At 39.0% G+C, this 25733-nt stretch overlaps 1 protein-coding gene and 1 long non-coding RNA gene across 4 annotated transcripts; one reads left to right on the top strand and one right to left on the bottom strand.

Annotated features, from left to right (window-relative positions):
• Positions 1 to 1281: 1281 nt before the first annotated feature.
• On the bottom strand, positions 1282 to 15037 carry LOC126930969 (uncharacterized). The gene is made up of 3 exons (XR_007717737.1): positions 14960 to 15037; positions 5462 to 5579; positions 1282 to 1615 (listed from the first exon to the last, which is right to left on the bottom strand). It is a non-coding gene; the product is annotated as an uncharacterized LOC126930969 (long non-coding RNA).
• Positions 4347 to 25440, top strand: LOC126930964 (sperm protamine P1-like). Of its 3 annotated transcripts, none has more exons than XR_007717732.1 (2): positions 4347 to 4547; positions 24061 to 25440. XR_007717732.1 is itself a non-coding variant. In XM_050748585.1 (2 exons), the coding sequence occupies exons 1-2, from the start codon at positions 4515 to 4517 to the stop codon at positions 14612 to 14614; spliced, it is 252 nt and encodes an 83-aa protein (XP_050604542.1). In that variant the 5' UTR covers positions 4347 to 4514; the 3' UTR covers positions 14615 to 14960. The 3 variants fall into 3 exon arrangements, 1 of the variants encoding a protein (XP_050604542.1); XR_007717733.1 differs by lacking the exon at positions 24061 to 25440 and adding an exon at positions 16335 to 16959; XM_050748585.1 differs by lacking the exon at positions 24061 to 25440 and adding an exon at positions 14396 to 14960.
• Positions 25441 to 25733: the final 293 nt, after the last annotated feature.

The following is a 25733-nucleotide window of genomic DNA, read 5'->3' as shown; positions in this document are numbered from 1 at the left end:
ATTGTATAACTATGTTTGCTTCCATATCCCTGTGGCATATTCTCATACCTTCCTGGGAACTCTAATTGACTCTCCCTCTTCCCTCTGTGGGTTTGCTGCTTGGTGCCATTTCTCAACAGCTTGGAAAACTTCTGGAAAACTCCAGGCTCCTCACTATGTCTGAAAACAGACCTGGAGGGAAGTGCAACATGAAATATTTCACAAAACTTTTTCTTCTACAATGACTAGGAGATGGTGAGAGGTATCCTTCCTCTTTAAATATACTAAATGTGGTATAGAGTGGAAAACATTCCTATCCAATAATGGTGTAAAGGTCGAGTTATGACTTGGGTGTCAATCATATTAAATTAATGTAGCCTCATAAGATTCTCTCTCCCAATTATGGCCCCATCTGGCATCTCAGTTAAATGTGGTCCACGGTGAAGAGATGGTTTCTCAGCAACAATATTGTGCTTTTATTTCCCAAATAACTATTGATTTGAAGACTGCAGACTGTGTCTTCCTCAATTTTTCAACCAAATGAACTCCATGGTTTCTTAATCCTAATTTTACACTATGGCTAGAGACTAAAGGTTGTGTCTTTCCTTTGAATGTCTCCATTGTAAAAGGAGCAGAACTCCAATTTCATGGTCTGCAAAACCCTCAGAGACAGAGCTGTAAACGGAGCAGCACCATGATCTCCCCTGAAAAATCTGAAGCAGAATATTCAAATTCGTTTCGCACATTATCTCTTCATATTTCACTCAATTCTTGCTATTTCAGGTCGAAGAGTAGAAATGTTAAGGACAATGCAGAAAACATCGCAATCCTCTTTTCAATTGAGGGCTTACTTCAGGCAAAATTTTAAAGAAGCTACAGGCTACTTCTGGTACCTCATTTTGCCTTTATAATATTTGAGGTTTATCTCCTCTCCTCAGCATCTTGTGAAATAAGAGTTTATTATGTGTCAGCTCTGAACCATGCTTATTACTGATGCTGTAGAAACAAATAAACAAAAGTAAATATAATCCTTTCCCTCAAGGAACCCATAGTCTATTGGAAAGACAATCAAGTAACCATTCAATGATGATGCAACCTCTCTGATGGAAGCTTACCTCTAAAGCAGAGGTCAGAAAACAGGAGGCTGTGGGCCCAATCAAGACTGGCTACCTGCTCTTGTAAATACCTGCTCTTTGTAAATGTTTTATTGAGACGCAGCCATGTTCTGTATACACTGCCTATGTCCACTCTTTACTGAGAAGGCAGAATTAAGTTGTTGCAACAGAGATACATTGCTCCTGAAGCCAGAAATATTTACTGGTGCTTCTTTTTTTTTAACTTTTATTTTAGGTTCAGGGATACATGTGAAAGTTTTTTACACAGGTGAACTTGTGTCAGGAGGTGTTGTACAGATTACTTCATCACCCAGGTATTAAGCACAGTACCCAATAGTTATCTTTTCTGCCCCCCTCCCTCCTCCCAACCTCCACCCTCAAATCAACCCCAGTGTGTGTTGTTTCCTTCTCTGTGTTCATAAGTTCTTATCACTTGGCTCCCACTTGTAAGTGAAAACATATGGTTTTCTGTTCCTGTGTTAGTTTGCTAAGGATAATAGCCTCCAGCTCCATCCATGTTCCTGCAAAAAAAAATTTCATTTTTTGTTATGGTGGCATAGTATTCCATGTATATGTACCACATTTTCTTTATGCAATCATTGATGGACATTTAAGTTGATTCTGTGTCTTTGCTATTGTGAATAGTGCTGTAATGAACATATGCATGCATGTGTCTTTATAACAGAATGATTTATATTCCTCTAGATATACATCCAGTAATGGGATTGCTAGGTCAAATGGTAGTTCTGCTTTCAGCTCTTTGAGGGATCATCATACTGCTTTCCACAATCTACCTGGTTTTTCAAAGAAAATGTGCAAACTCATACTCTAAAGCATTGGCTGTTAAACTTCAGCATGTATCAGAATCACCTGGAGAGCTTGGTGAAATGCTAATTGGTGTGTTCCACGGCACTTTTGATTCTGTAGATCTGGGGTAGAGCCCAACGATTCACATTTCTAGTATGGTCCCAGGTAATGGCTATGCTGTTAATCAGGGAACTACACTGAAAAAACACTAATGTTAAAATTTAACACATTTTTGGATATTTAAGTAAACCTAACTGGCAAATGTGTGAAGCATACAGCTTGTTTTTTCTGTACCACTCCATTGTTCCAATCAGAAACGTTTCTCTGTAGCCCAAATAAATATAGCTTGTTTGCATGCTCAAGAATATGGTAGGGTAAAGGAGGGAGGAACACTAGGCTGGATACTTGATATGGTTTGGCTGTGTCCCCACCCACATCTCATGTTGAATTGTAGCTCCCACAATTCCCATGTGTTGTGGGAGAGATCCAGTGGGAGGTAATTGAATCATGGGGGTGGGTCTTTCCCATGCTATTCTTGTGATAGTGAAGACATCTCATGAGATCTGATGGTTTTATAAGGGGGAGTTTCCCTGCACAAGCTCTCTTTTTGCCTGCTGCAATCCATGGAGGACATGACTTGCTCCTCCTTGCCTTCCACCATGATTATGAGGCCTCTCCAGCCATGCAGCCATGTGGAACTGTGAGTCCATTACTCCTCTTTCCTGTATAAATTACTCAGTCATGGGTATGTCTTTATTAACAATGTGAAAATGGACTAATACAGTAAATTGGTACTGGTAGAGTGGGGTGCTGCTGTAAAGATACCTGAAAATGTGGAAGTGACTTTGGAAATGGGTAACAGGCAGGAGTTAAAACAGTTTGGAGGGCTCAGAAGAATACAGGAAAATATTGGAAAGTTTGGACTTCCTAGAGACTTGTTGAATGTCTTTTCCCAAAATACTGATAATGATATGGACAATAAAGTCCAGTCTGAGGTGGTCTCAGATGGAAATGAGGATCTTGTTGGGAACTGGAGTAAAAGTCACTCTTGTTATATTTTAGCAGAGACTGGCAGCATTTTGCCCCTGCCCTAGAGATTTGTGAACTTTGAACTTGAGACAGATGATTTAGGGTATCTGGCAGAAGAAATTTCAAAGCAGCAAAGCATTCAAGCTGCGACTTGAGTGCTGTTAAAGGGATTCAGTTTTATAAGGGAAGCAGAGCATAAAAGTTTGAAAAAATTTGCAGCCTGATGATCTGCTAGAAAAGAAAAACCTATTTTCTGAGAATAAATTCAAGCTGGCTCCAGAAATTTGCATAAGTAATGAGGAGCCAAATGTTAATCCCCAAGACAATGGGGACAATGTTTTCAGGGCATGTCAGAGGTCTTCTAGGCAGCCCCTCCCATCACAGGCCTGGAGGCCTATGAGCTAAAAATGGTTTCATGGGCGGGGCCCAAAGTCCCCTTGCTGTGTGCAGCCTAGGGACTTGGTGGACTGCATCCCAGTCACTCTAGCCATGGCTGAAAGGGGCCAGTATAGAGCTAAGACCATGGCTTCAGATGATGCAAGACCCAAGCCTTGGTAGCTTCCATATGGTGTTGAGCCTGCAAGTGCACAGAAGTCAAGAACTGGGGTTTGGGAACCTCCGCCTAGATTTCAGAGGATGTATGGAAATGTCTGGATGCCCACCCAGGGAGAAGTTTGCTGCAGGGGTGGGCCCTTCATGGAGAACCTCTGCTAGGGCAGTGAAGAAGGAAAACATGGAGTCGGAGCTCCCACACAGAGTCCCTACTGGGGCACTGCCTAGTGGGCTGTGATAAGAGGGCCACTGTCCTTCAGACCCCAGAATGTTAGATTCACCAACATCTTGCACAATGTATCTTGAAAATCCACAGACACTCAACACCAGCCTGTGAAAGAAGTTGGGAGGGAGGCTTTACCCTGCAAAGCCACAGGGGTGGAGTTGCCCAAGTCCATGGGAACCCACATTTTGTATCAGTGTGACCTGATTGTGAGACATGAAGTCAAAGGAGAACATTTTGGAGCTTTAAAGTTTTCCTTCCCCGCTGTATTTCAGACTTGCGTGGGGCCTGTAGCCCCTTTGTTTTGGCCAATTTTTCCCATTCAGAATGGCTGTATGTACCCATTGCCTGTACCCCCACTGTATCTAGTAAGTAACTAACTTGCTTTTGATTTTATAGGATCATATGCAGAAGGTACTTACCTTGCCTCAGATGAGACACTGACTGTGGACTTTTGAGTTAATGCTGAAATGAGTTAAGACTTTGGGGGACAGTTGGGAAGGCATGGTTGGTTTTGAAATGTGAAGGCATGAAATTTGGAGGGCCAGGGAAGGAATGATATGGTCTGGCTGTGTGCCCACCCACATCTCATCTTAAATTGTAGCTCCCACAATTCTTATATGCTGTGGGGGAGACCTGGTGGGAGGTAACTGAATCATGGGGGTGGGGCTTTCCTGCAATTTTCCTGTGATAGTGAATAAGTCTCATGAGATCTAACAGTTTTATAAGGAGGAGTTTCCCTGCACAAGCTCTCTCTTTGCCTGCTGCCATCCATGTAAGACGTGACTTGCTCCTCCTTGCCTTCCACCATGATTGTGAGGCCTCCCCAGCCATGTAGAACTGTGAGTCCATTAAACTTCTTTCCTGCATAAATTACCCATTCTCAGGTATATCTTTATAAGCAGTGTGGAAACACACTAATACTATACTTTTGCTTGTTTTTTTGTTTGTTTGTTTTTATAGGCTTTTAAGTTCAAGGAAGAAAAGGAATGTAAAGGTAGATAGGGGTCGTTTGTTTACAAGGACAACACTGATGAGAAGTCTTCCAATGTGATTCTCGATCAGATGTTTGGCTTGTCAATGATGTACAGTTAGTCCAGGTCTTAGAGGAGCCAGATAACTGTACTTCTGAAGTTTAGGCATCATCACTCTGTCTAAGTGCCACCTCTCCAGCACTAGATCATGGTTAGGTTTATTCCAATCACTGTGTCAGATACTCACTCTCTCATCCTCTCTGTAGCTATAGGTTACCATATGACCCAATCCAGCCAATGAGGAGCAAAAGGAATTTATCTAGCAGTGTTTTGGGTTAAGATTATTCATTTAAGAAAATATAGATATGAGAATTAGCTTCATCTTCTCTTCTTTAGATGCTGCTATAGGAGAATATAGTTACAATCTTCTTGAAACATTAGGTGGGATCCTAGAGAACCCAGATGTTTATCCAAGGTCCTGTCACCATTTGACTGCTGACATACATAAAATGTGCCTCCATGTTTTTTATAACATAAAAAATTAAACACCTTTCTTGTAAGACACTGTTAGTAGTAGGTTTCTTTTTTTTTTCCAGTTAAAATAGCCCTGGCTATATATTTGTTTACCTTTATTGAGCTGAAAAGAAATTATAATCTAACTTCATCTGAGTATTATTCAATGTGGTACATAGAAAATGAAACAAAAAAGAGAAACTAAAACATGATTATTAACATATAATGGGTGTCAACATTTACCAACAAACACCAGTACAGGAGGATACCTTTGCCTCTTAAATGACGGATCAACACATTTTCCCTGAGTTTCTTGTCCTCAGATCATATCAAGGTTTTGGTGAGATCCATCTGTCATGCTACTTTGGTGGTTGGTGTTCTTGGCAGCTGAAATAATTAGGCAAGCTGGTGTCCATTTTTATGATAGACTTAAGTAGATATAATTAGTCTTTGGTTTGCTATTTCATGTTGAGAGTACATTCTTGATTCATGCCTTATTTGGAGAAGCTGCCAGCATCCACGTATCACACATAAAATTATGGGAGAAGAGAGGAAACAATGTCATCAAGTCTCTGGAAGTCAGAGTATCCATTTGCAGCAATCTGTGATTCTGAAGAATGAGTGTACTTTATTTGATAGAAAGTGCAATCCTGAAAATTCAAAATTATGTGGACTTTGGGGTTATTTTGTATGGGTTCTTATTTTATTTTTGTTATCTAATAGTGTAATGACCTTAGGCAAGTCAGAATTGGTCTATATTTTAGTTTCATCAGTAAAACTGGAAATTTGTATTGTGGAATTTAAGTGAAATAATGAGGATAAATCACAGGAACCTAAAACCGACTTTCTTAATAGAGAGATAGATATAGGTAAACATATAGATAGAAAGATACATAATGTATGTAATATGTATGCAATAGTATTACAATTATATTGCATTACAATATATGTAATACATATACCATTGCACATGTTATGTATATGTATACATATTACATACACATATTACATATACATGTACACTTGCATATTACATATGTGTAATATAGGTAATACGTATTACACATATGTATATGTAATATGTATACTATTACATATGTGTATGTAATATGTATACTATAGCTCAGCTATAATATATATATACACAGTATATGTAATATGTATACTATAGCTCAGTTACAATATATATTATTACTAGAGAGAGCTAGAAATCCTGCTGATCAAGTAACAAGAGTGAAGAGGCTAAAGGTGGTTCTTTTGATATTAGTAGCCACATCCAAGTGAGATATTAAATTTGCATCACCATCACCTGACTTCAAGTTTTTATCTTTATCTTTGATTTTCAGTAGTTTGAATATGGTTTGTCTAAATAAAATATAAATACTAAATGTTTAAAATAATGATTAAAAGGAATTTAAAGTAGTTTGTCTAGTCGAAGTAAAATTTACCAAAACTGAACCACAGAGAGAAAAGAGAATGAAGACATAGAACCTACTTTTCATATCCTGTGGGGTGATTTCAGTCTGATATGCATATAATTGGAAACCCAAAAGAAGAAGGAAAAAACATGGAGGGGAAAAATTATTCAAAGAAGGAATAACTGAGAATTTTCCAAAAAGAATCAAACTATTAATCCAGAAACCTCAGAGAAGAACAACGGGTTTTCATTTTTTGTTTTTAAGCTAAACAAATTATATTTGAATTCTGAAAATCAATGCTAAAGATGAAAACTTGAAGGCAAGTAGAAAACGGAAAGACATTTCAGGGGAAAGGACTTTGAGTCAGGATGCAATTAGTGAAGAAAGAGTCCACCTGTGATTGATTAGCCTGATTAATTTTCTCCAGAGCATTGAATTGGATGAAAAAAAACCTGCACTCTCAGAAGCTTTCTTGTTCTTCTTCACCCCTTATCTGTGTCTTGTTCTTCTGACTGCAGCTTCGGTGGATCTGGAGCTTGTTCAAATTGCTGGCCTGAGGATTCCCAGCATGGATCTAATGTCTAATGAGGATGAGTTGGTGTCCCGAACACTCATGGAAACATCCACCTTTATGGCTGCAGAATCTCTTCAGGACTGATGTGAACTTTACGTGGAGGAGAACTCATTAAAAACGTGCACTTCTGGACTACCCCAAAGATTCTGATTGGAAGTTCTAGAGTCAGGCCCTGGAACATATATTATTCACACAGCATTATTCAATATTCTGATGTATGTGTCATATTATTGAACCCTCATGGCATTGCACTGAGGTAGATGCTATGACTATCCCCACTTTACAGAAGAGGAATGTTAAGCTCACAGGCCCAATATTCAAAACTAATAAGTAACAGAAATTGAGCTCAAATCCAGACCTATCTGAGACCCAAAACCAGGTCTCCAAGTTGCTCTTTTCCCCACCCTGCCCATCCCTTCTTTCTGTCTCCTACCCTTGTGATATTGAGAAAGGCAGTGGCTCTAACAGGGGAACTAGAACATATTTCTTCCCTGGTCTAGAGATGCCTGTAATCCCAACACTTTGGGAGGCCGAGGTGGGTGGATCACAAGGTCAGGAGTTCAAGACCAGCCTAGCCAAGATGGTGAAACCCCATCTCTACTAAAAACACAAAAATTAGCCAAGCATGGTGGCAGGCTCCTGTAATCCCAGCTACTCAGGAGGCTAAGGCAAAGAATTGCTTGAACCCAGGAGGCGGAGGTTGCAGTGAGCCGAGATCGTGCCATTGCACTCAAGCCTCGGAGACAGAGGGAGACTGTCTTAAATTAATAATAATAATGATAATAATAAATAACAGAAACAAAATGCCACTCACTGACATGTGTGCTTACACCTTATGTGCTTGGAATTTTGCATTGTCTTATTAGCTCCATAGCGACCCTGTGATATCAGTATTAATATTATCCCCACTTATCAGATGAAGAACTTGAGACTAAAACTGGTTAAGTAAACTCACCAAAGGAAACCCAGCCAGCATGAGGTTCAGCTCAGCTTTAAATCCGCTGTCTGGCTCGAGAGCGACCTATGGAAAGAAGGGCATGAAGGAGGACCATGCCACTGCACAGGGTGTCCAGGGACCCTCAGGCCATTTCACAAGGACACACTCAAGCAAAGTGAGTCTGCCTCAAGCTCAAGCAAAGCGAGTCTGCCTCAAAGCGAGTCTGCTAAATGTTCCCCAAAAACCTATTGAATTTCTTTAAACAATGGGATGGATTGACACAAGAAAGTGGAAGCCACAGGTCGGCACTCCCCCTAACTAAGAAGTTAACTATGAAATAATCAATGTAGTGAAACAGTATAATTCTATCTCTAAGAGACGTTGGTGAGGACGGGGCACCTTGCAGTAGTTTTGGGTTCCATCCCAAAACTATGATATTGGGATAGTGCTACAATGATTGTGGAAGTACAGAGATCTCATTGATAAACTCATGTCGAATCATTTGGGTAAATACCCAGATGTAGTATTGTTGGACTACATGATAATTCTATTTCTAGTTTTTCAGAAAACCGCCATACCATTATCCTTAATAACTCTGCTAATTTGCATTTTCACCCACAGCACACAAGTGTTTTTTTCCTCCACATCCTTGCTGCCTGGTGCTTCCTAGTTTTTGGCTTTTTGATAATAACCTGAATTAACAAGTTTTAAAGATCCATTGCCTGTGGAACAAGAAAGGGAGGAAAATATGTCAAACGACTAGAATGCTTTTGGTCCTTGATCCTGGGAAGGCGGTTACTGATAACCACAACTAGATTTCCTAAAGTAAGAAGAGCTTCGTGAGAGAAATCAGGCCCCCCTGAGGTCTGTTACTTTTGAAATGTCCTTTAGGACGTTGAAAACCTAGATCTAGAGCCCGAGGAGCAGCCTCCTCTCAGCTCCAACATCCTTTTCTATCTCATGTCCCACCTCTTCCATGAAGCACGCACTGACCCCTCAGTCTGCACCGCGTTGTCCATCGCCGACCCACTGTTGTGGGGGGACACGGTGCCCTCGTGCTCTGTGATGTAGTTTCCTGTTGTCTCATACGCTGGGTTCCGCTGAGCTGAGCTCTCCCTCACGTTAGTGATGCCATCTGTATCATTTACATCTTAGGAGGTTATGAGCTCCTGAAGCTTCAGCTGAGTTCCAGTCCCTGAGGATTTGGGGGAATTTAACTCCATTGAGGATTAGAAGGTCATTGCTTCTCTATGATTTTGTCTATGCCCTTGATGTCTCTAAGATGAAGAAACAACAACAGTGACAATCACAGCAACATAAAAATCAATACTGGCTGCTAAATTTTCTCTGAAAATATTTATTAGGCTGTGCAAGATTTGAAGAAAATATATGGGTTTATACGATTTTTAGACAGGGTAAAATTCTCCAGTTGAAGAAAACTCCCACCATTCCCTATTGCCTTAATCCTTTCCAGTTCATCCACCCATCTGACTTCTGAAAGCACATATGTCTTCAGCCCTGACCTGAGGTCTGTCCACAGGTCACCCTGTGGTGACCTACCTGGCTCCCCTCACTAGCACCACACTCACTGCCTTCACACCAACTGGAGCTCTTAACAGGAATGGATCGTGTTCTTTTCTTCCTTCACCTCCTTTTTCAAATTCTCAGCAGTGAGGCATTACAACGAGTGTGTCGTCACTGACACTCCGTAGGTTGGCATTTCCCCTTATTAAGAAGTTAACTATGAAATAATCAATGTAGTAAAACAGTGTAATTCTATCTCTAAACTACTAAACTTGCAAAAACACCAGATTCAATGGCCTCTCATGCTAATCTGCCTGTGGAACAAATTCCCTGGATCCACAAGTTAAGACCCTCATACCACGCATTAGCATGCATTTAGTGATGTTTCTAGCAGACCCTGCTTACCTCCTTTTTCCTGGCTGACTCATTCCCACTCATTTTCTCTTGTTATATTTGCAGGCTCACTGCCCAGTAGAAGCTGAAAAGATTCAGTATGAGTAAAAGAAGAGATCAGAAATTTGCAGCTTGTCATAGAAATGCATTTGTTTTCTTTTTGTTTGTTTGTTTTAAACTTTGATTTTAGGTTCACGGGTACACATGCAGGTTTGTTAATACAGGCAAACTCATGTCATAGGGGTTTGGGGTACAGACCATTTCATCTCTCAGGTAATAAGCATGGTAGCCAATAGTTATTTTTCTTGATCCTCTCTCTCCTTCCATCTTCCTCCTTTAAGTAGGTCCCAGTGTTGGCTGTTCCCTGCTTTGTGTCTATTGGTTCTCGTTATTTAGCTCCCATGTGTAAGTGAGAACATGCAGTATTTGTTTTTCTGTTTCTGCGTTCTTTTGCTGAGGATAATGGCCTCCAGCTCCGTCCATGTTCCTGCAAAGGAGATGATCTCATTTTTTTTTTTACTGCTGCATAATATTCCATGGTATATATGTACCATGTTTTCTTTATCTAGTCTATTGTTGATGGGCATTGAGGTTGATTCCATGTCTTTGCTATTGTGAATTATACTTCAGTGAACCTACGTGTGTATGTTTCTTTATGGTAGAACAATTTATATTCCTTACTACCCAATAATTGGATTGCTGGGTCGAATGGTAGTTCTGTTTTTAGTTCTTTGAGAAATCACCATAGTGCTTTCCACAATTATGAACAAAAGTTCAATAACACTCATCATCAGAGGCTTCTGTTTTCTAAAACAAGTATGTTGGTCTTTGATTTATGCCTGGATATTTTCTGCTGGCCCCTCAAAGATGTATTTTTGTTAATCCTACATCCTGCTCTGCACCCTGGGAGATGGAGGGCTGCAGTTTGCTGCCAGTTGTGATCAGACCATGGGAGAAACTCCCAGAAGGTCAGAGGGTGGCAGGAGAGAGCTCTGAGTGTGATCCTCCTGACTCTGTCCCAGTGGTGTTGCTGCCCAGCATTGCTGTTTATGCTCCTCAACATGAGGACACAACCTTGTCCATGAAGGAGGCTGTCTCCTGGATTTCTCCAGGTTCTAGAACCAGCTGTCTTCCATTTCCCACCTCGGCACAAAGAATAGTAGGGGCTTCTCCTTGGTGCTTCCCAATCTTGTTTTTATTCCGGTTACACTAACAGGATCATTGTTAATTGTCCCTTCACTAAAATCTCTTTAGTCACTCATTTGAATAAACTGTTTCTCACAGCTATTCTAACTGATACTGGTTACTTCATTTATATTTTTGAAAATGACTCCCAAGGTGCTTCAGGATTTTTTACTTTATTTCATCTTAGCCTGTGCCTGGTGGCCAGTTTTGATGAATCTTGGATCTCTATTCCAGCATGAGGCTTTAGCATCTCTGGGGGCAATGAATGAAATGCAGCCATTCCGAGAAATATATGCACACAATTTAAAAGTACCTATAGCCGCCATTTACTAAATGAAAAGAGAATAACACTGGAGGCTACAAACCATCCTAGCCTTCTGTCTGGATAAAGTGGTTATAAACAAAACAAAACAAAAAACAAATTTCTGTCCTGCACCTCAGAGACTCACACATCTTTGGAAATAAGTCTAAGTGTTTTCTGATGTTTTAACTCCAATACACGTTAGTCCAAATGCAAGGAGACATATTAGATGGGGTGAGCTTAGTATGCATGCCTTAAGATGAACGTTTATGCAGATTAGCAGGTCCACTTGAAGGGATCCCTTCCAGAGAACCTGATGAGTGAGCCCCCAGCTTTGTGGATGCCGTCAACACGTGAAAACTACCGAAGCCTCTGCAGGCATTGGCTGGGTCAACTAGTTAGGAAGAAGCAGTAAAACAATCTACCTCTTCTCTGTGGAACATATTTCCACATGTGTAATTAAGGAGGTGTAGGCCTGTTTCTGCGTTAGAAGCAAAGGCATTTCCAAAGAAGCAATAGAAACGACTCAGATGCCTGCTGGTCCTACGTCTATGCAAGCGGATGTTGTGTGGTTCCCACTCAGCGAGTAATAGAGTTTATACCATACTTGCACTGCATGATAGCAGCCTGTTTGCTTCCTAACTCCCCCTTCCCTGAACTCTCTCTTTCATAGATTCCTCTTTCTTCTGCTTGTGCACAGGATAGCATTGCTCTCATGGGTGCTGTTCACCGAACACATGGACTCTTCACCTCATGGGCTGAGGATTGCTGGTGCCAGCTGGGTGAGGTCATGTGACTATTTCTGGTCAATGAATTTTCAGTAGAGTTTTTAAAATAAGGTCTTTCTTATGATATACATTTGTACATTTTTTTCTTCTTTCCCTTCCCTTTCTCCTTCCTTCTTTCTTTCCTTCCTTCTTTCCCTCCCTCCCTCCTTCCCTCCCTCCTTTCTTTCTTTCCCTTCCTTCCTTCCTTCCTTCCTTCCTTCCTTCCTTCCTTCCTTCCTTCCTTCTTTCCTTTCTTTCTTTCTTTCTTTCTTTCTTTCTTTCTTTCTTTCTTTCTTTCTTTCTTTCTTTCTTTCTTTCTTTCTTTCTTTCTTTCTTTCTTTCTTTCTTTCTTTCTTTTCTTTCTTTCTTTCTTTCTTTCTTTCTTTCTTTCTTTCTTTTCTTTCTTTCTTTCTTTCTTTCTTTCTTTCTTTCTTTCTTTCTTTCTTTCTTTCCTTCTTTCTCTGTTACTTTCTTTCTTTCTCTTTTAATTTCTTTATTTCTTTCACAGAGAGTCTTGTTCTGTCTTCCATGTTGGAATGCATTGGCACAGTCCCAACTCACTGCAGCCTCAAACTCCTGGGCTTAGGCAGTTCTCTCATCTTGGCCTCCCAAAGTGCTGGGATTATAGAAATTATAGTGAGCCATTGTACTCAGCTATTGTACATATTTTTGAGATACATGTAATATTTTTATACATGGATACTATGTGTAATAGTGAAATCAGGGTAACTGGGATATCCGTAACTTCAAATATGTATATTTTCTTTGTGTCAGAAACATTCCAATTCTTCTCTTTTAGCTATTTTGAGATATAGAATAAATTATTATTAGCTATGGTTATGCTACTGACCTATCAAACACTGGGCCTTGCTTCTTCTATGTATTCTACCCTTTCATCAACCTCTCTCCAATTTCCCTTTTTCATACCCTTCTCAGCATCTGGTTTTATAGAGGCTTTTGAAAAGGTACTGATGTCTAGAACATTGAATTAGTGTCTCTCAGGGTGGACTCTAGGAAACAGTACTATTTTAAATGTCCTGAGTTGATTTAATTGTACAACTGATGTTGAGAACAATTAGTTCGACCACAAAAAAGAAAGCAAAGAGAATCTTTCTGGGCTCGGGCAGATTATGTTAGTGGGTATTGTGCATATGTCAAATTTATGTTTTTTATTTTAACATTGGTGCCAATCACTGATGTCATTTTATGAATAACAGTTATTGCATTTCACAGGCAACATCCAAGGGCCCCTTTGGTCTATGCCACCTCCAAGAGTTATGAAGAAAGCCAAAGGCAGCCAGATGCAGGCATGCCCAGTCTCTCCTCCTTTCTGGCATGTTTTCTGTGATGCCATCGTTGAGTAGGCATGGTCTTCTGATTCTGCACTGTTGTTTCTCAAGCGCCACCACTTAACAAAGACAAGCACAGACAGTGATTTATTTGAATTCAACATGGTGGTGGGAGGGGTGCCCTCATTACTTACAAACAGCTTCTCTCCATTCATGTGCAGTCCGAAGATTCTTCGTCCTGTCACACAGGAAACCAAAGATGCATCCTGGAGTTTTAGCAAAGCTTAACCTCATATTACCTGGACATCTTTGCTTGAGGCAGAATGAAGTGGCCATGTGTCCATTTCCCCTCAGGACTGAAAGCCCTGGCTTGTAGATCAACCTCATCCTCATGTATAGATTCCTCTGGTCCCAAACTTGGGACCTTTGTTGAGCAGCGATGCCTGAAATCTTCATCCTTTGCATTAAGAACTTTCTTGATCCCAATGGTTTTAAGGATGGCATTTCTCATTTTCAAAAAACAGTATCTTTCATTCTTTAGTGAATAAACAAAATGACCATTCTCATACCTTGAGATTCTGCTCTGCCTCCCCTAGATACCCTAGGGTAGTGATTTCCCCTATTTCCAAGCTCTCTTCACTGAGAATTGTTACTCTATCTTCAGATAGCCACCAGACTTTAATACTATATGGAAAAGGGATCAGCAAACTCTGCCCACAAGCGAATTCAGTTTGGAGGTCAAATCCAGCTGATAGCCTGTTTTTGTTCGGCCTTTGAACTAATAATCAGTTTTACATTTTTATAAACTTGTATAGGAGAAGAAACGGGAGGAGAAAGAAGGGGAGGAGGAGAGGAAGAGGAGGAAAAGAAAGAGGAGGAGGAGAAAAAGAAGGGGAGAAAGAGGAGGAGGAAGGAGGCAGAGGAGGAAGATGAGAAGGAGGAGGAGAAGGAGAAGAAGAGGAAGAAGAAGAAGGAAAGAAGAAGATGACGACGACGACGATGACGATGACAAAGAAGAAGAAGAAGCTGTATAACCCAAGAAACTTAAATTATTTGCTATTCAACTCTACAGCAAAATTTACTAACCCTTGTTTAGAGTCTGCTTTATTTAGTTTGCATATGAAAAATAAGGTCTAATTTTATACCAGTATTCAATTATTTTTAGTAGTGAATTGCTTTACCAAAATAAAAATATGTGCTCCTCCACAGTATACCCCCTGCTGTACCCCCTTAAGGATCACCGATCCATTTTTACTGCCTGAATCCCCAGGTAGGACTCAACATAATAACACCTATTGACCCCCACTAAACATGCACTAGACTCTGCTTTACACAAATTCCCTCATTTAACCCAAAGAGGTAAACTACTGCTTACATACCTGTTTTACAAGTAAGGAAATTGATGCACAGAGAGGGTGGTGACTTGCCCCAGGTCCCAGAGCTGCTCCATGCTGGAGCTGGGACTTGGCTGCAGAGCTTGGGCTTGTATCACCCAACCAGCTGGTGTTTCTCAAGGTCCATTGCTCTTTCCCCTGGATCCACTGCCCCTCTGTTTTCACACTGAGCATAGTGCAAGTAATTGCATCATGCATGTAGTGTAGTACCATAACTTTCTTTGCTTTAAGCTGTCTTGCCAACAAACTGTGAGGTTGCTGAGGATGGGCCAGTGTATCAATCATCTCTCTTCACTACTTGAAACAAAACCTAAATGTATTCAGTGCTCAGCAATGCTGCTTAGAATGAATGGATAGATAGGTGCATCAATGAACGGCAGGGAGTCATTTCTCTGATTGTGACTGCTGTCTTTCTTCTGTGCCGAATGGGCTGAGGGTAGACAGCCCACAGCCCCGACTCACAAAGAGACAGGCTCACTGACTATAACGATTATTGGGAGATAATAATTTTCGGAGAATAAATCATTGATATCTTCTGCCTAAAATCCCATGGCTTTGGAGACATTTGAGGAGAGATTTTCACAGATTCTCTTCTTCACTGTTTACAAACTACTGAGCAAACTAGAGGGGTTGATGAGTGTGTAGATTTTCCAAGGTCATAGTAGGTAACATTTGCATGTCATAATATGTAACATTGTAGGTCATAGTGTGTAACACTTGTATGTTATTGTATATAACATTTGTAGGTCATAGCATATAATATTTGTAGATCATAACATGTGACATTTTCATGTCATGGTATGTAATATTTGTAGGTCATAGCATGTAACATTTGTAGGTCATGTTATGTAACACTCATAGGTCATAATAGGTAACATTTGCTAAGTAAGTTGGTTCACAGCCTGGTTCTCCCATCTACTCACCTCCCTGTGACAATGTGCAGGCTGTTTTACTTGTTGCTCATATTTCAACCTATTAATTAGTTATTAATATTTACAAGAGTCATTGTGAATTCCCCAAGATAAAGTTGATTTCAGTAATAATCATAAGTAATGTATAAAACGTAATATGTTCATTCTTTTTTTTTTTTTTTTTTGAGACAGAGTCTCACTCTGTCACCCAGGCTGGAGTGCAGAGGGTAGTGCTGTGATCTCAGCTCACTGCCACCTTCTCCTCCCTGGTTCAAGCGATTCTCCTGTCTCTTGGCAATTGCTCAACATGGCGTTTTCTTTTCCAGACATTAGAATTTAAATGTTTTCAATACAACATTCAGCAGCAGTGAGTTTTTCATGCAGCTCCTTCAACTGACATTCCTGAACACTCAGGAAGCATTCCCCTTTTATTTCCTTTCTTTATACAGTGGGAATTCCCTGAGCAGACGTGTTCAACTGCACTACTATTGGGAGCAGTGCTGGCTTTTCATTGTTTCTTTCCCCTGGAAAACTGACACCTTCATTAAATATGCCCTCTGCCACCAGGCCTGCAAGAGCAACATGGGATATGCTAAGATCTCGATGAAGAAAACTGCAAACAATTACTTCCTTTGAACATAAAATCAGGACCTCCAGCTTCAGGGGGAAAAAGTGACCATGTTCTTTCTTCTTTATCTGTTACATTTGATACAGGACTTGCAATGAAATATTTATAACATCTCTAAAGGATTTATAGATGTGATGCAAATAATATATATGATCAATTGTCTTTTTGGTTTGCCCATTGTTTGTTCCAGCATTGAGTAACTGGTTGTGTTTGAGCAGGCTCTGCATTTATCGGGGGCTGCTCTTAGTTTGGGCAATTATAATGTAGTCCATGCAGGGAAACGAGATTGGGTACTAGCCTCCTCAGTTTATCTTTAAATGTCTATGCTCACAGCCTTTCATAGCTTTTGTTTCCTCTCCTCCTATTTTATTTATACGCATGTTTTTATTTTTATATATGTATGCATATGTGTGTTTATAAAGAGATAGACATAAATTTATGCACCAAACCCTTAAGAATATACTATAGAGAAAATTTGTAAAAGTTTTCAGACCATGAATTCAATGTACAAAGCATGTAGCTCATGCAATTTTCTACAAATGAACTTAATTTCAAATATAAGGTCCCGTTTGTCCTACATCTCTGATGCTTTGGGATACCTTCATTTCTTTAAATTCTGATGCATGATCAGGGCATTGGGATGGAGAAACATCGTTGCAGAAAAAAACAGTTGGTGAGAAGTGAGTTTTGCAGCAGATGTAAATTGGTCAGAGAAGAGTCAGCAACTTGTTCACATTAAAAAATAAATGAATCTACTGCAAATCATGGAACAATTAGAGAAATACTTCTCACTTGAATCCAGTTCTGATTTAATGGTCTGGAAAGATTCTGAATGTTAGTCTGGAACAGGTCTTGTTAGAAAGTTGGGGGTTTAAATATTGTCTTTAGAAACTGTTTGGTGATGTACCACAGGCCTTGCTGTAGAATTACCCCAACATCCTCCATATCTTGTATGCTTTGACTTTAATCTATGGAGGTAATAACCTTTGACTCAATAATTTAGATGAAAGCTTTTTATCGCTTGAAAATATTCTTTAACCTCTTACAAATGGTGACTTTTGCAACTGCAAAGATGTCTAAAATGATTGCAAAATGTGGAACTCTTTGACACAGAACCTTTAAAAGAACTTGAATGCACATTTCTCATCTTTATAAAACTGATTTGTTGACAGGGGCAGGAAGATTTAGAGTTTCTAGGACAAGGTGGAAATAAGAAATTGCACTGGGCTTTGTCAAGGTTATATCAAGAGTGAAGAGAAATGCCTTTGTGGTTCTCAATGGAACTTTTATAGAGCTCCTTTAATAAACACAAGTGAGCATGAAAACTAAAGCTACAATATTGTCTTTTCAGAAAATTGAACCAAATATACAATGTCCATGTTCCTCAGACAATTTTCAAAATCTTTGTTATTGTCTGAATAATAGCAAATCACTTGCACATATAAAGGCAAGGAAATTCTCTTATTAATCCTATAATTCAGGGGCTCAGCAGGAAACATATGGCACATGCAAATGAAGATAAGTGAAAGATAGATTAATAAAGGGACCATCTACAAATATGTGGACAGATTATAAAGCAAACCGCACAGGATATTACAGTTCCTTAAATCCAATTGTGGTGGGAGTTCTTACTATACCCATGCATCAAAGCCAGAGGCAGCCAAGAAGTGTGCATAGAGAGGCTCATTGCTGCTGTGAGGTTCCATCAGTTGTAGTAATCCAGCAATGAGATGTCCGAAGGAAGGACAAATGCATGGATCTTGCTCTCCTATCTACTCCTGGTTTCCTGCAAGTGATTCCTTTCTAATCTGAAGACAAATAAGAGGTAAGTTGATTATGATGCATTTCCACAGAGTAGCCTGCTGAGATTCAAAAGAGAATAAAGAATGGCTGAGGGCAGATACGTGACTCTGTAAGGACAAAAAGAAAAAGAAAAAGTATATATGTATTATAATAAAGCATAAATATATTACTTTGTACATATGCATTATAATATATTGATATAAATATATGAACTAATTATTGACAAGGGTAACATGAATACACACTAGGGAAAATATTCTCTTTGATAAGTAGTGGTGAGAAAACTGGATAAGAAAGAAAAAGAAAGAAAGGAAGGAAGGAAGGAAGGAAGGAAATCTGAAGACAAATAAGAGGTAAGTTAATAAGATAATAATTAAATTATCTATCTATCTATCTATCTATCTATCTATCTATCTATCTATCTATCTGTCATCTATCTCCCCTTAAGGACCCTAAACACCTACATACTTGGCTCCATCTTAAAAATTAGCTACATACCCTATTCAATTTATGTTGTAGTAATACTTAGGAGTATCTTAATCCTCATATAGAAATTCAGCTACTAATACTACAACAGGCAAAAGAGAGTAGCAAAGTAATGTCTACATTTAGATATGATGCATTTTTCTCTTAATATCTTTCATTTAATGGAATTCAAAGGCATGCTTACCAGAAAAACTCAAGTTACTTTTCTCCTCTATCCAATAAATTGCTTGAGGAATTTTAGAATCTCTTATTTGCTTCTCATATTAGACTATGGGCTGGGCCACATGGGTTTAGATCCTTAGTATTACTCATTCAGGTTTTTGGAGTCAAGTGTGTGTATTCTTTGAAGGAGAACAGATGCCTTCATACAAATTGGCTTACATAAATAAACAAGAAATCATAACTGAAGTGAAAGATCATTTAAATTCAGAGAGAGTGGCGTATCAAAACAGGAAGGCAGCCAACTCCATTGACGTGAAGCTGTGTTTGTGAGATGGCTTTTAGATGCAAGTTTCAGGATATTCAACTAGATCTACTTCAACAATAAGCTTTTATCCTAATAGAATATATGGAATCAGTCTATCTGGAGTTGATTCAATGCTTCAATGGTGTGATCTCATTTTTCTCTTCTGGCATGCTAAGTTTGTCCACTGTATCTTCCCTATTAATAATCGCTTAGTTTTACCAAATCATTTTCTAGCACATGGCAGAATTGAACTTTCTAGTGCCTTTATGGTCAGGTGGTTCCACATGAGTAATTTGTTCTAGAGAATACAGAACAGAAAGGACAAATGCCGTGTATGGCCAAGACCAGTTAAATGTAAGGTCGAGACCCTCAGAGTTTCCTTCCCATTGGCACAGCAACAAACAGTGTTCAAAATAACACTACTCTGTTGGCCCATATTTCTGTTTGCCTAAAATAAGCACAAATTCTAGTTGTCCCACAACAAATGTAACAGAAAAAAACAACAACCTTGTATGCTGCTTAATGTTAGATTAGGTGTTATTTGTTACTGCAGCATTACATAGCTTATTCTGACAAAAGGATGCCTTCAACAGTTTGATCATCAAATTTTCACTCAACAGTGTCAAAAATCACAAAAACAATGAATGACTACAGATATTTGTCCTCTACCTCTGCATCTTTACACAGAAGAAAAAGAAATTCTCTGAGACTCTCTGAAATGGTTTTCTTAGATCACATTGGCTAAGAATTTATAACATAGTTTTGCTACAGGAAAAAGGGATGTGTTTAATGTAGGAATCTTTAGACTCTAGTATGAAGAGTTCTTACAAGGTGAAAGAAAATTGGGAGTGCTGAATAGCTTTTGTGTAAACAAGCCACAGAGACTAGCTAAAAATAAAATAAAATAAGAAAGTTGAAAACAAATATGTAAAGCTTAGTGGTTTAGAACATGCAGTTTGGAGACAGACTCCTGTGAGTTAACATTATGATACCTTAATTCAGTTGTGCTAGAACCTTATAAAATTTATTCTGTCCTTTAGTCTTCTCATTTATAACATTGGAATAAGACTAGGAAAGTACTTCGTAGGGTTACTGTGAGAATTAAATAAGTTAAGCACACATATTTCATAAGTTATTTCTTCTTATCTGCACAATAATAATTTGTGTGTTGCACTATTACTCCTACTATACAAATAATAAAACATACTTGAAAAAATAAAGTGATCTTCCAGAGTAACACAGCTGGAAAAATGACAAAGCAAGGTGTTAAAAAATAGCACAGCACATGGAGTAGATTTCAGACGTGGGGTTGTTGGATAATATGGTAATTGTATATTTTTATTTTTTGAGAAGTTTCCAAGCCATTTTCCACAATGGTCATAACAATTTATGTTCTCAACAACAGTGCACAGGGTTCCCTCACCCTCATTCCTGTTGGTTAAATTTTATTTAACCAATATTTTGGTTATTTTATTTAACCAATATTTGTTACCTCTTGTCTTTTTGATAATAGCCATTCTAGCCAGTGTGAGGAGGTATCTCACTGTGGTTTGGATTTGCATTTCCCTGATTAGCGATGTTGATGTTGACTACCTTTGCATATACCTGTTGTCCATTTGTACGTCTTCTGTGAAAATGTGTTATTTGGGCCCTTTGTCCCATGCCATAGTTTTTTTTTTCTTCACTCTATTCATTGTATTCATATCCTTTGACACGTCCTGCAAGGGGGATAAGGGAACTTCTCCCATTTCACTTTGGCATGTGTTTGGCATGTGGCAGCTTAGCAATCTATGTAAGGGATGTTAAATTGAAACATACTCTTATCCCCTGGTGATTTGGGCCAGAAAGTCAAGATGGCAACCCTCTTTTCAAGGATTGTTGATTCAGAAATGCATTCAAGTTGTGTTCCCTCTCTCTAGTGGTAACTCTTGAATTATTTTCTGTACTCTGAACAAAGACAACCTCTGCCCCTCATTTGTTATCTTCTAGAATGCAAATGAGTCTTTTTTCCTTCATTCCAATTAATGTAGCTGGAGGCATTTATATTTTAATTGAAGTGGCAGTTTTCATAAATATTCATCAATCAGAAATAAATGTTTAGGGTCAGCAGGCCATGTGCCAGAAAGGAAGTACATGGATGTTTTCCTTCCCCTGGAGCAAGTCCACACTCATGAATGCATAAGCAGCCCTTCCTGCTTATTTAAATTCATAAGAATTTACTGAGGGCCAACAGGTGTGAGATGTGTGAGTGGGGCCCGGGAATACAGAAATGAGCATAGCATCATTCTATGTGCACATCTTTTTATGTATCTACCCCTCTACATGTGGCCCATCTTCACCTATAATCATACTTTTATTTTGATATAATTTTATTTTCAGAAAAAAATCATAAATGTATACAGTTATTAATAAAGTATTAGAAAGAGGAAAATCAGAAGGTTTAGGGAGTTAAAAGGGCTTTAGGAATATAAAAGACACAAGGCAAACTGTGTTCTCTTATGGATGGCAGGGTTTTGGTTATCTTCTTTTTTAATTCAACTATTGTGTCAGTCAGGATATGCCAGGTTATGCTGTAGAAACCAATACCTTAAGATACCAATGGCTGCCGTCAAAATGTTGAATTCTGTTTCATTCTGCATGTCCATTCATTGTAAGTTGGCTGTGGCTTGCTCTACATCTTCTCATTGGGACACAGCTAATGAAGTGTCACCTGTCTAGAACTTTGTTGGTCATCCTAGCAGTGGGAAAGAGAACTTGGCAAACACAAGCTGGCCTCTAAAACTTCTTCATGCGAGTGGCACACGATATTTAGGCTCATGTTACATTGCCCAAGGCAAGTCATATGTTCAGTCATTGCTGAATTCAGAAGGGCAAGGGTTTGTGATCTTTTCACAGGTAATGGCAGCACAAGGAGGAGTATAAAATATACATGAAAGCTGTATAATTATTGACATAGGAATGATCTACTTTCCTGATGAAATATGGATGTTCTCATGCATGATAAGAAAATTCCATGAAACTCAACATCATCAACAGAACACACACAAGCCTTATAGCTCCTTTGAGAAGAGACTACTACCCATTTCTCTTTTGTGATTCCATTGCCCAGTGGAGGGTTTTGCATGAAATAGAAAAATAAAGCTCTTTTAAAAGAAAGAAAACATTGATGTTAATGAAAATGTTAATGACAAACTCAGATTCATCCTAATGGAAGAGATTCTGCACATATAAATTTCAAATGAAACATTTCTTTATTCTGGGATGAATGATCCAAGTTGATGGTTTTATTTTGTACAAGAGCAATTATGGAACAAGGCAGAGATTTATTTTCTCTCTGTGAACCTCGTATAGAATCAGCTGCCAGTTTGTCCACCTCTGGGACCTCTGTAGACAATCAAATAGAGAGAAATCAAAGTCAAACCAGATGGTGTTTACGGCCCACCCACTTGAGTCCCTTGGCATCGGACATTGGTGAGCATGAGGACCTCACCTGGTCTCATTTCTGGACTCACTGAAAAGTGCATATTGAAACCATCTCGAGCTTCTTCCTTCCTCTTAAAAAGTATTCCTCGGTTACTCAGATGGGATCATCAAGCAGGATACGCTTGCAACAACTGATTAAAATGAACTGGGTATTTAATGAGAGTTAGCTCTTCCATTGTTTATAATCCACAGAAACTCAGTTTCTTCTTTGATACAGAATGAAACCAAAAGGAAAAAAATAAGACCCAAACAGTAGTTCAGGAAGAAACCTGAATTTCATCCATGGCACTAGCTTAAAAGGTGTAGTGAAGTGTAAAACAGGAGTGAGATTTTGCAGTCTGGGTTCAGATTTTCTCTGGATGAAGGCAAATATAAATCAATATCGTTTACTGATAAATTCTAGCCACTTAATTTGTTCCAGTGGGTGATAAACATCCCCAGGGTTAGGGCTCTGGGCTATCAACTGAGCTATGGGGAAAAATAATAGTTATTTAAATGTTAGGGAGGTTCAACAATGGAGAGTTTAATTGTGGCCAATGAAGCAAAGTCTGAAATGTTGAACACTTGTTTAGAAAAAAATTTAAGAGTTATGGATATATGTGTTATTATGACAAAGAATGATGCCTACATATAGTTGGCTTTGATAAACAGATAGGAATATTTAAGACTGGGGTATTACATGTTATAAGAAGTTGCAGTGCATTCTTCTGCCTGCATTAACATACTTCCTGTAATATTGGGAGTGAATATTTTCTCCCCAAAGAAGTGAAGTTTCGCTTTTGCTAAATAGATTCAGAAGACACATATGTGGTTAATAATTAAAGAGATAATCAATCATATTGTAATTTTCCAAGTACTTTCTCCTATTGACTAAAGAATGAATAGAATATTATTTATAGAGAGAGGAAAAAGAGGAGGGGGTGAACTATGAACGATGAAAAATACCAGAAAAATAGTGAAAAACTACACAAAATGCAATAAAATGACTTCTAGTCATCAAGTCTTCAGTCAGACCAGTGAAAACCATGGCATGGTTTGTATCAGTTAGCTATTGCCATAATAATGCTGTAAAACAACCCCAGCATTCAATAAACTGTGAACAATGATTATTTATTATTATTCATCATAATTAAATATTATTGTTTAATTTATTATTACTTGTAATCACAAGAATATGGGTTAACTGGGAAGTTTTTCTTACTGGAGTTGGCGAAGTGTTTCTCACCTTAATGTATTTTGTGTTTTTTTCTTTTTTTCTAATTTTGTCTGTGGCTTTCTCACCTGCCTGGCTCGCTGTGGGCTAATTTAGGATGAATTCAGTTGGAAAGATGAGCTCTTCTTCATGTGGTCTCTCATCCTAAGCAGGCCAGTTAAGGCATATTCTCATGCTGAGGCAGATGTTCAAGACAGAAAACAGAAGCACACAAAGCCTTTGAAAGCTGGACTCACAAATGGCACAGTGGCATGACTACTGCCTTGGCTGGTCATAAGGCCACACTTGATTCAAGACTGAAGGGGTTGGAAAATATTCATGTGTTGAGTGCTACCTGAAGGCAGGAGTGTGACTTCCACTGTCCTGTTCTTAGGGCTGCCTTGCAGCTTTCAGCAAATAAAGAGGGAGGGGCATCTTCAAACACTGAGGTGCAGGTTCTCCTAGCTGGAAGTTGGCAGAAGCAATGTAAGTGGTGAACAGTTGTCGTACCAGCCGTGTCTGCTACATCTACCGTTCTCTCTGTCTGAAGACTTCTCTTTATTTCCTTTACTGGATCTACTTCCTATGGACTTTAGACTTCAGCTTAGACATAAATTTCTAAAGAAGGCTTCTCTAACCTCAGACATCTTGACTTACAGCCCTGATACAATATGTCAGGATTGCTTGTACATCTTATGAAAATATTCACCACTCCATTGTTGAATTGTATTCCCACCCAGATGTGAGGTGTGTGAACACTGGGGTTCTGCCTATGTTTTTAACCACTGAGTTCCACAGTGCCTAATACATGGCACATATTCAATAAATAGTATGTATTCTGAACATATATTTTTTTTTTTTTTTGAGATGGAGTCTCACTCTGTTGCCCAGGCTGGAATGCAGTGGTGCAATCTCAGCTCACTGCAAGCTCTGCCTCCCAGGTTCATGCCATTCTCCTGCCTCAGCCTCCCTAGTAGCTGGGACTACAAGCACCTGCCACCATGCCCAGCTAATTTTTTTTTTTAAATTTTTAGTAGAGATGGGGTTTCACCATGTTAACCAGGATAGTCTTGATCTCCTGACCTTGTGATCCACCCACCTCAGCCTCCCAAAATGCTGGGATTACAGGCGTGAGCCACTGCACCTGGCCTTCTGAACAGAATTTAACCATGCCTTTGAACACAAATTTAAGCCTGATTTTATGATAAGCCTGAGTTAAATTTCCCATGAGACCCTGAATAAATAGTCCACTTCTTCTCAATGTGACAAGGCATTTGACACACATGAATTTTGTAAAGGGTATCCGCTGCTTGTCAGGTACAAAAATCACCTTTCAGGACGTTCAAATGGCAAGTGTGGAGTAGGCAAGGAAATGAAGCCATAATAAGACAGAGTTTTTCAGCTGAGTAATTGGGTTTCTAAACACATGCATATTTTATGTCTCCTTGTATTAAATCATTCATGGAAAATACGTTTCTGTTAAATAAAATAGTATATGACAACAATCAGTAGACATGTAATGATTTTCTCTTTCACACTTGGTTAGGTAAAAAGTTTCCCATCATATGCTGTCAAGGATAAGTGATTACTGTTATTAGGAACAAGATCATGTGAGAACTTGGTGCATGATGCTACTTTGGAATAATCCCGACACAAACTCCAGGGCTGAAATAAGTCATGCAGATCAGTCTCAGACCCTGAACCTAAACAAGTTGATTACAGGTATTCTTAGCAATTGCCTCACCCCTAATTTAGTTAAAAGCCCTGCTGAGAAGTTCAGGAAGCTCTTG

This window comes from Macaca thibetana, chromosome 11, assembly GCF_024542745.1.
Source record: "Macaca thibetana thibetana isolate TM-01 chromosome 11, ASM2454274v1, whole genome shotgun sequence".
Lineage (NCBI taxonomy): Eukaryota > Metazoa > Chordata > Mammalia > Primates > Cercopithecidae > Macaca > Macaca thibetana.
Note: the sequence above shows the minus strand (reverse complement) of the source record. Positions and strands in the feature narration are given on the sequence as shown.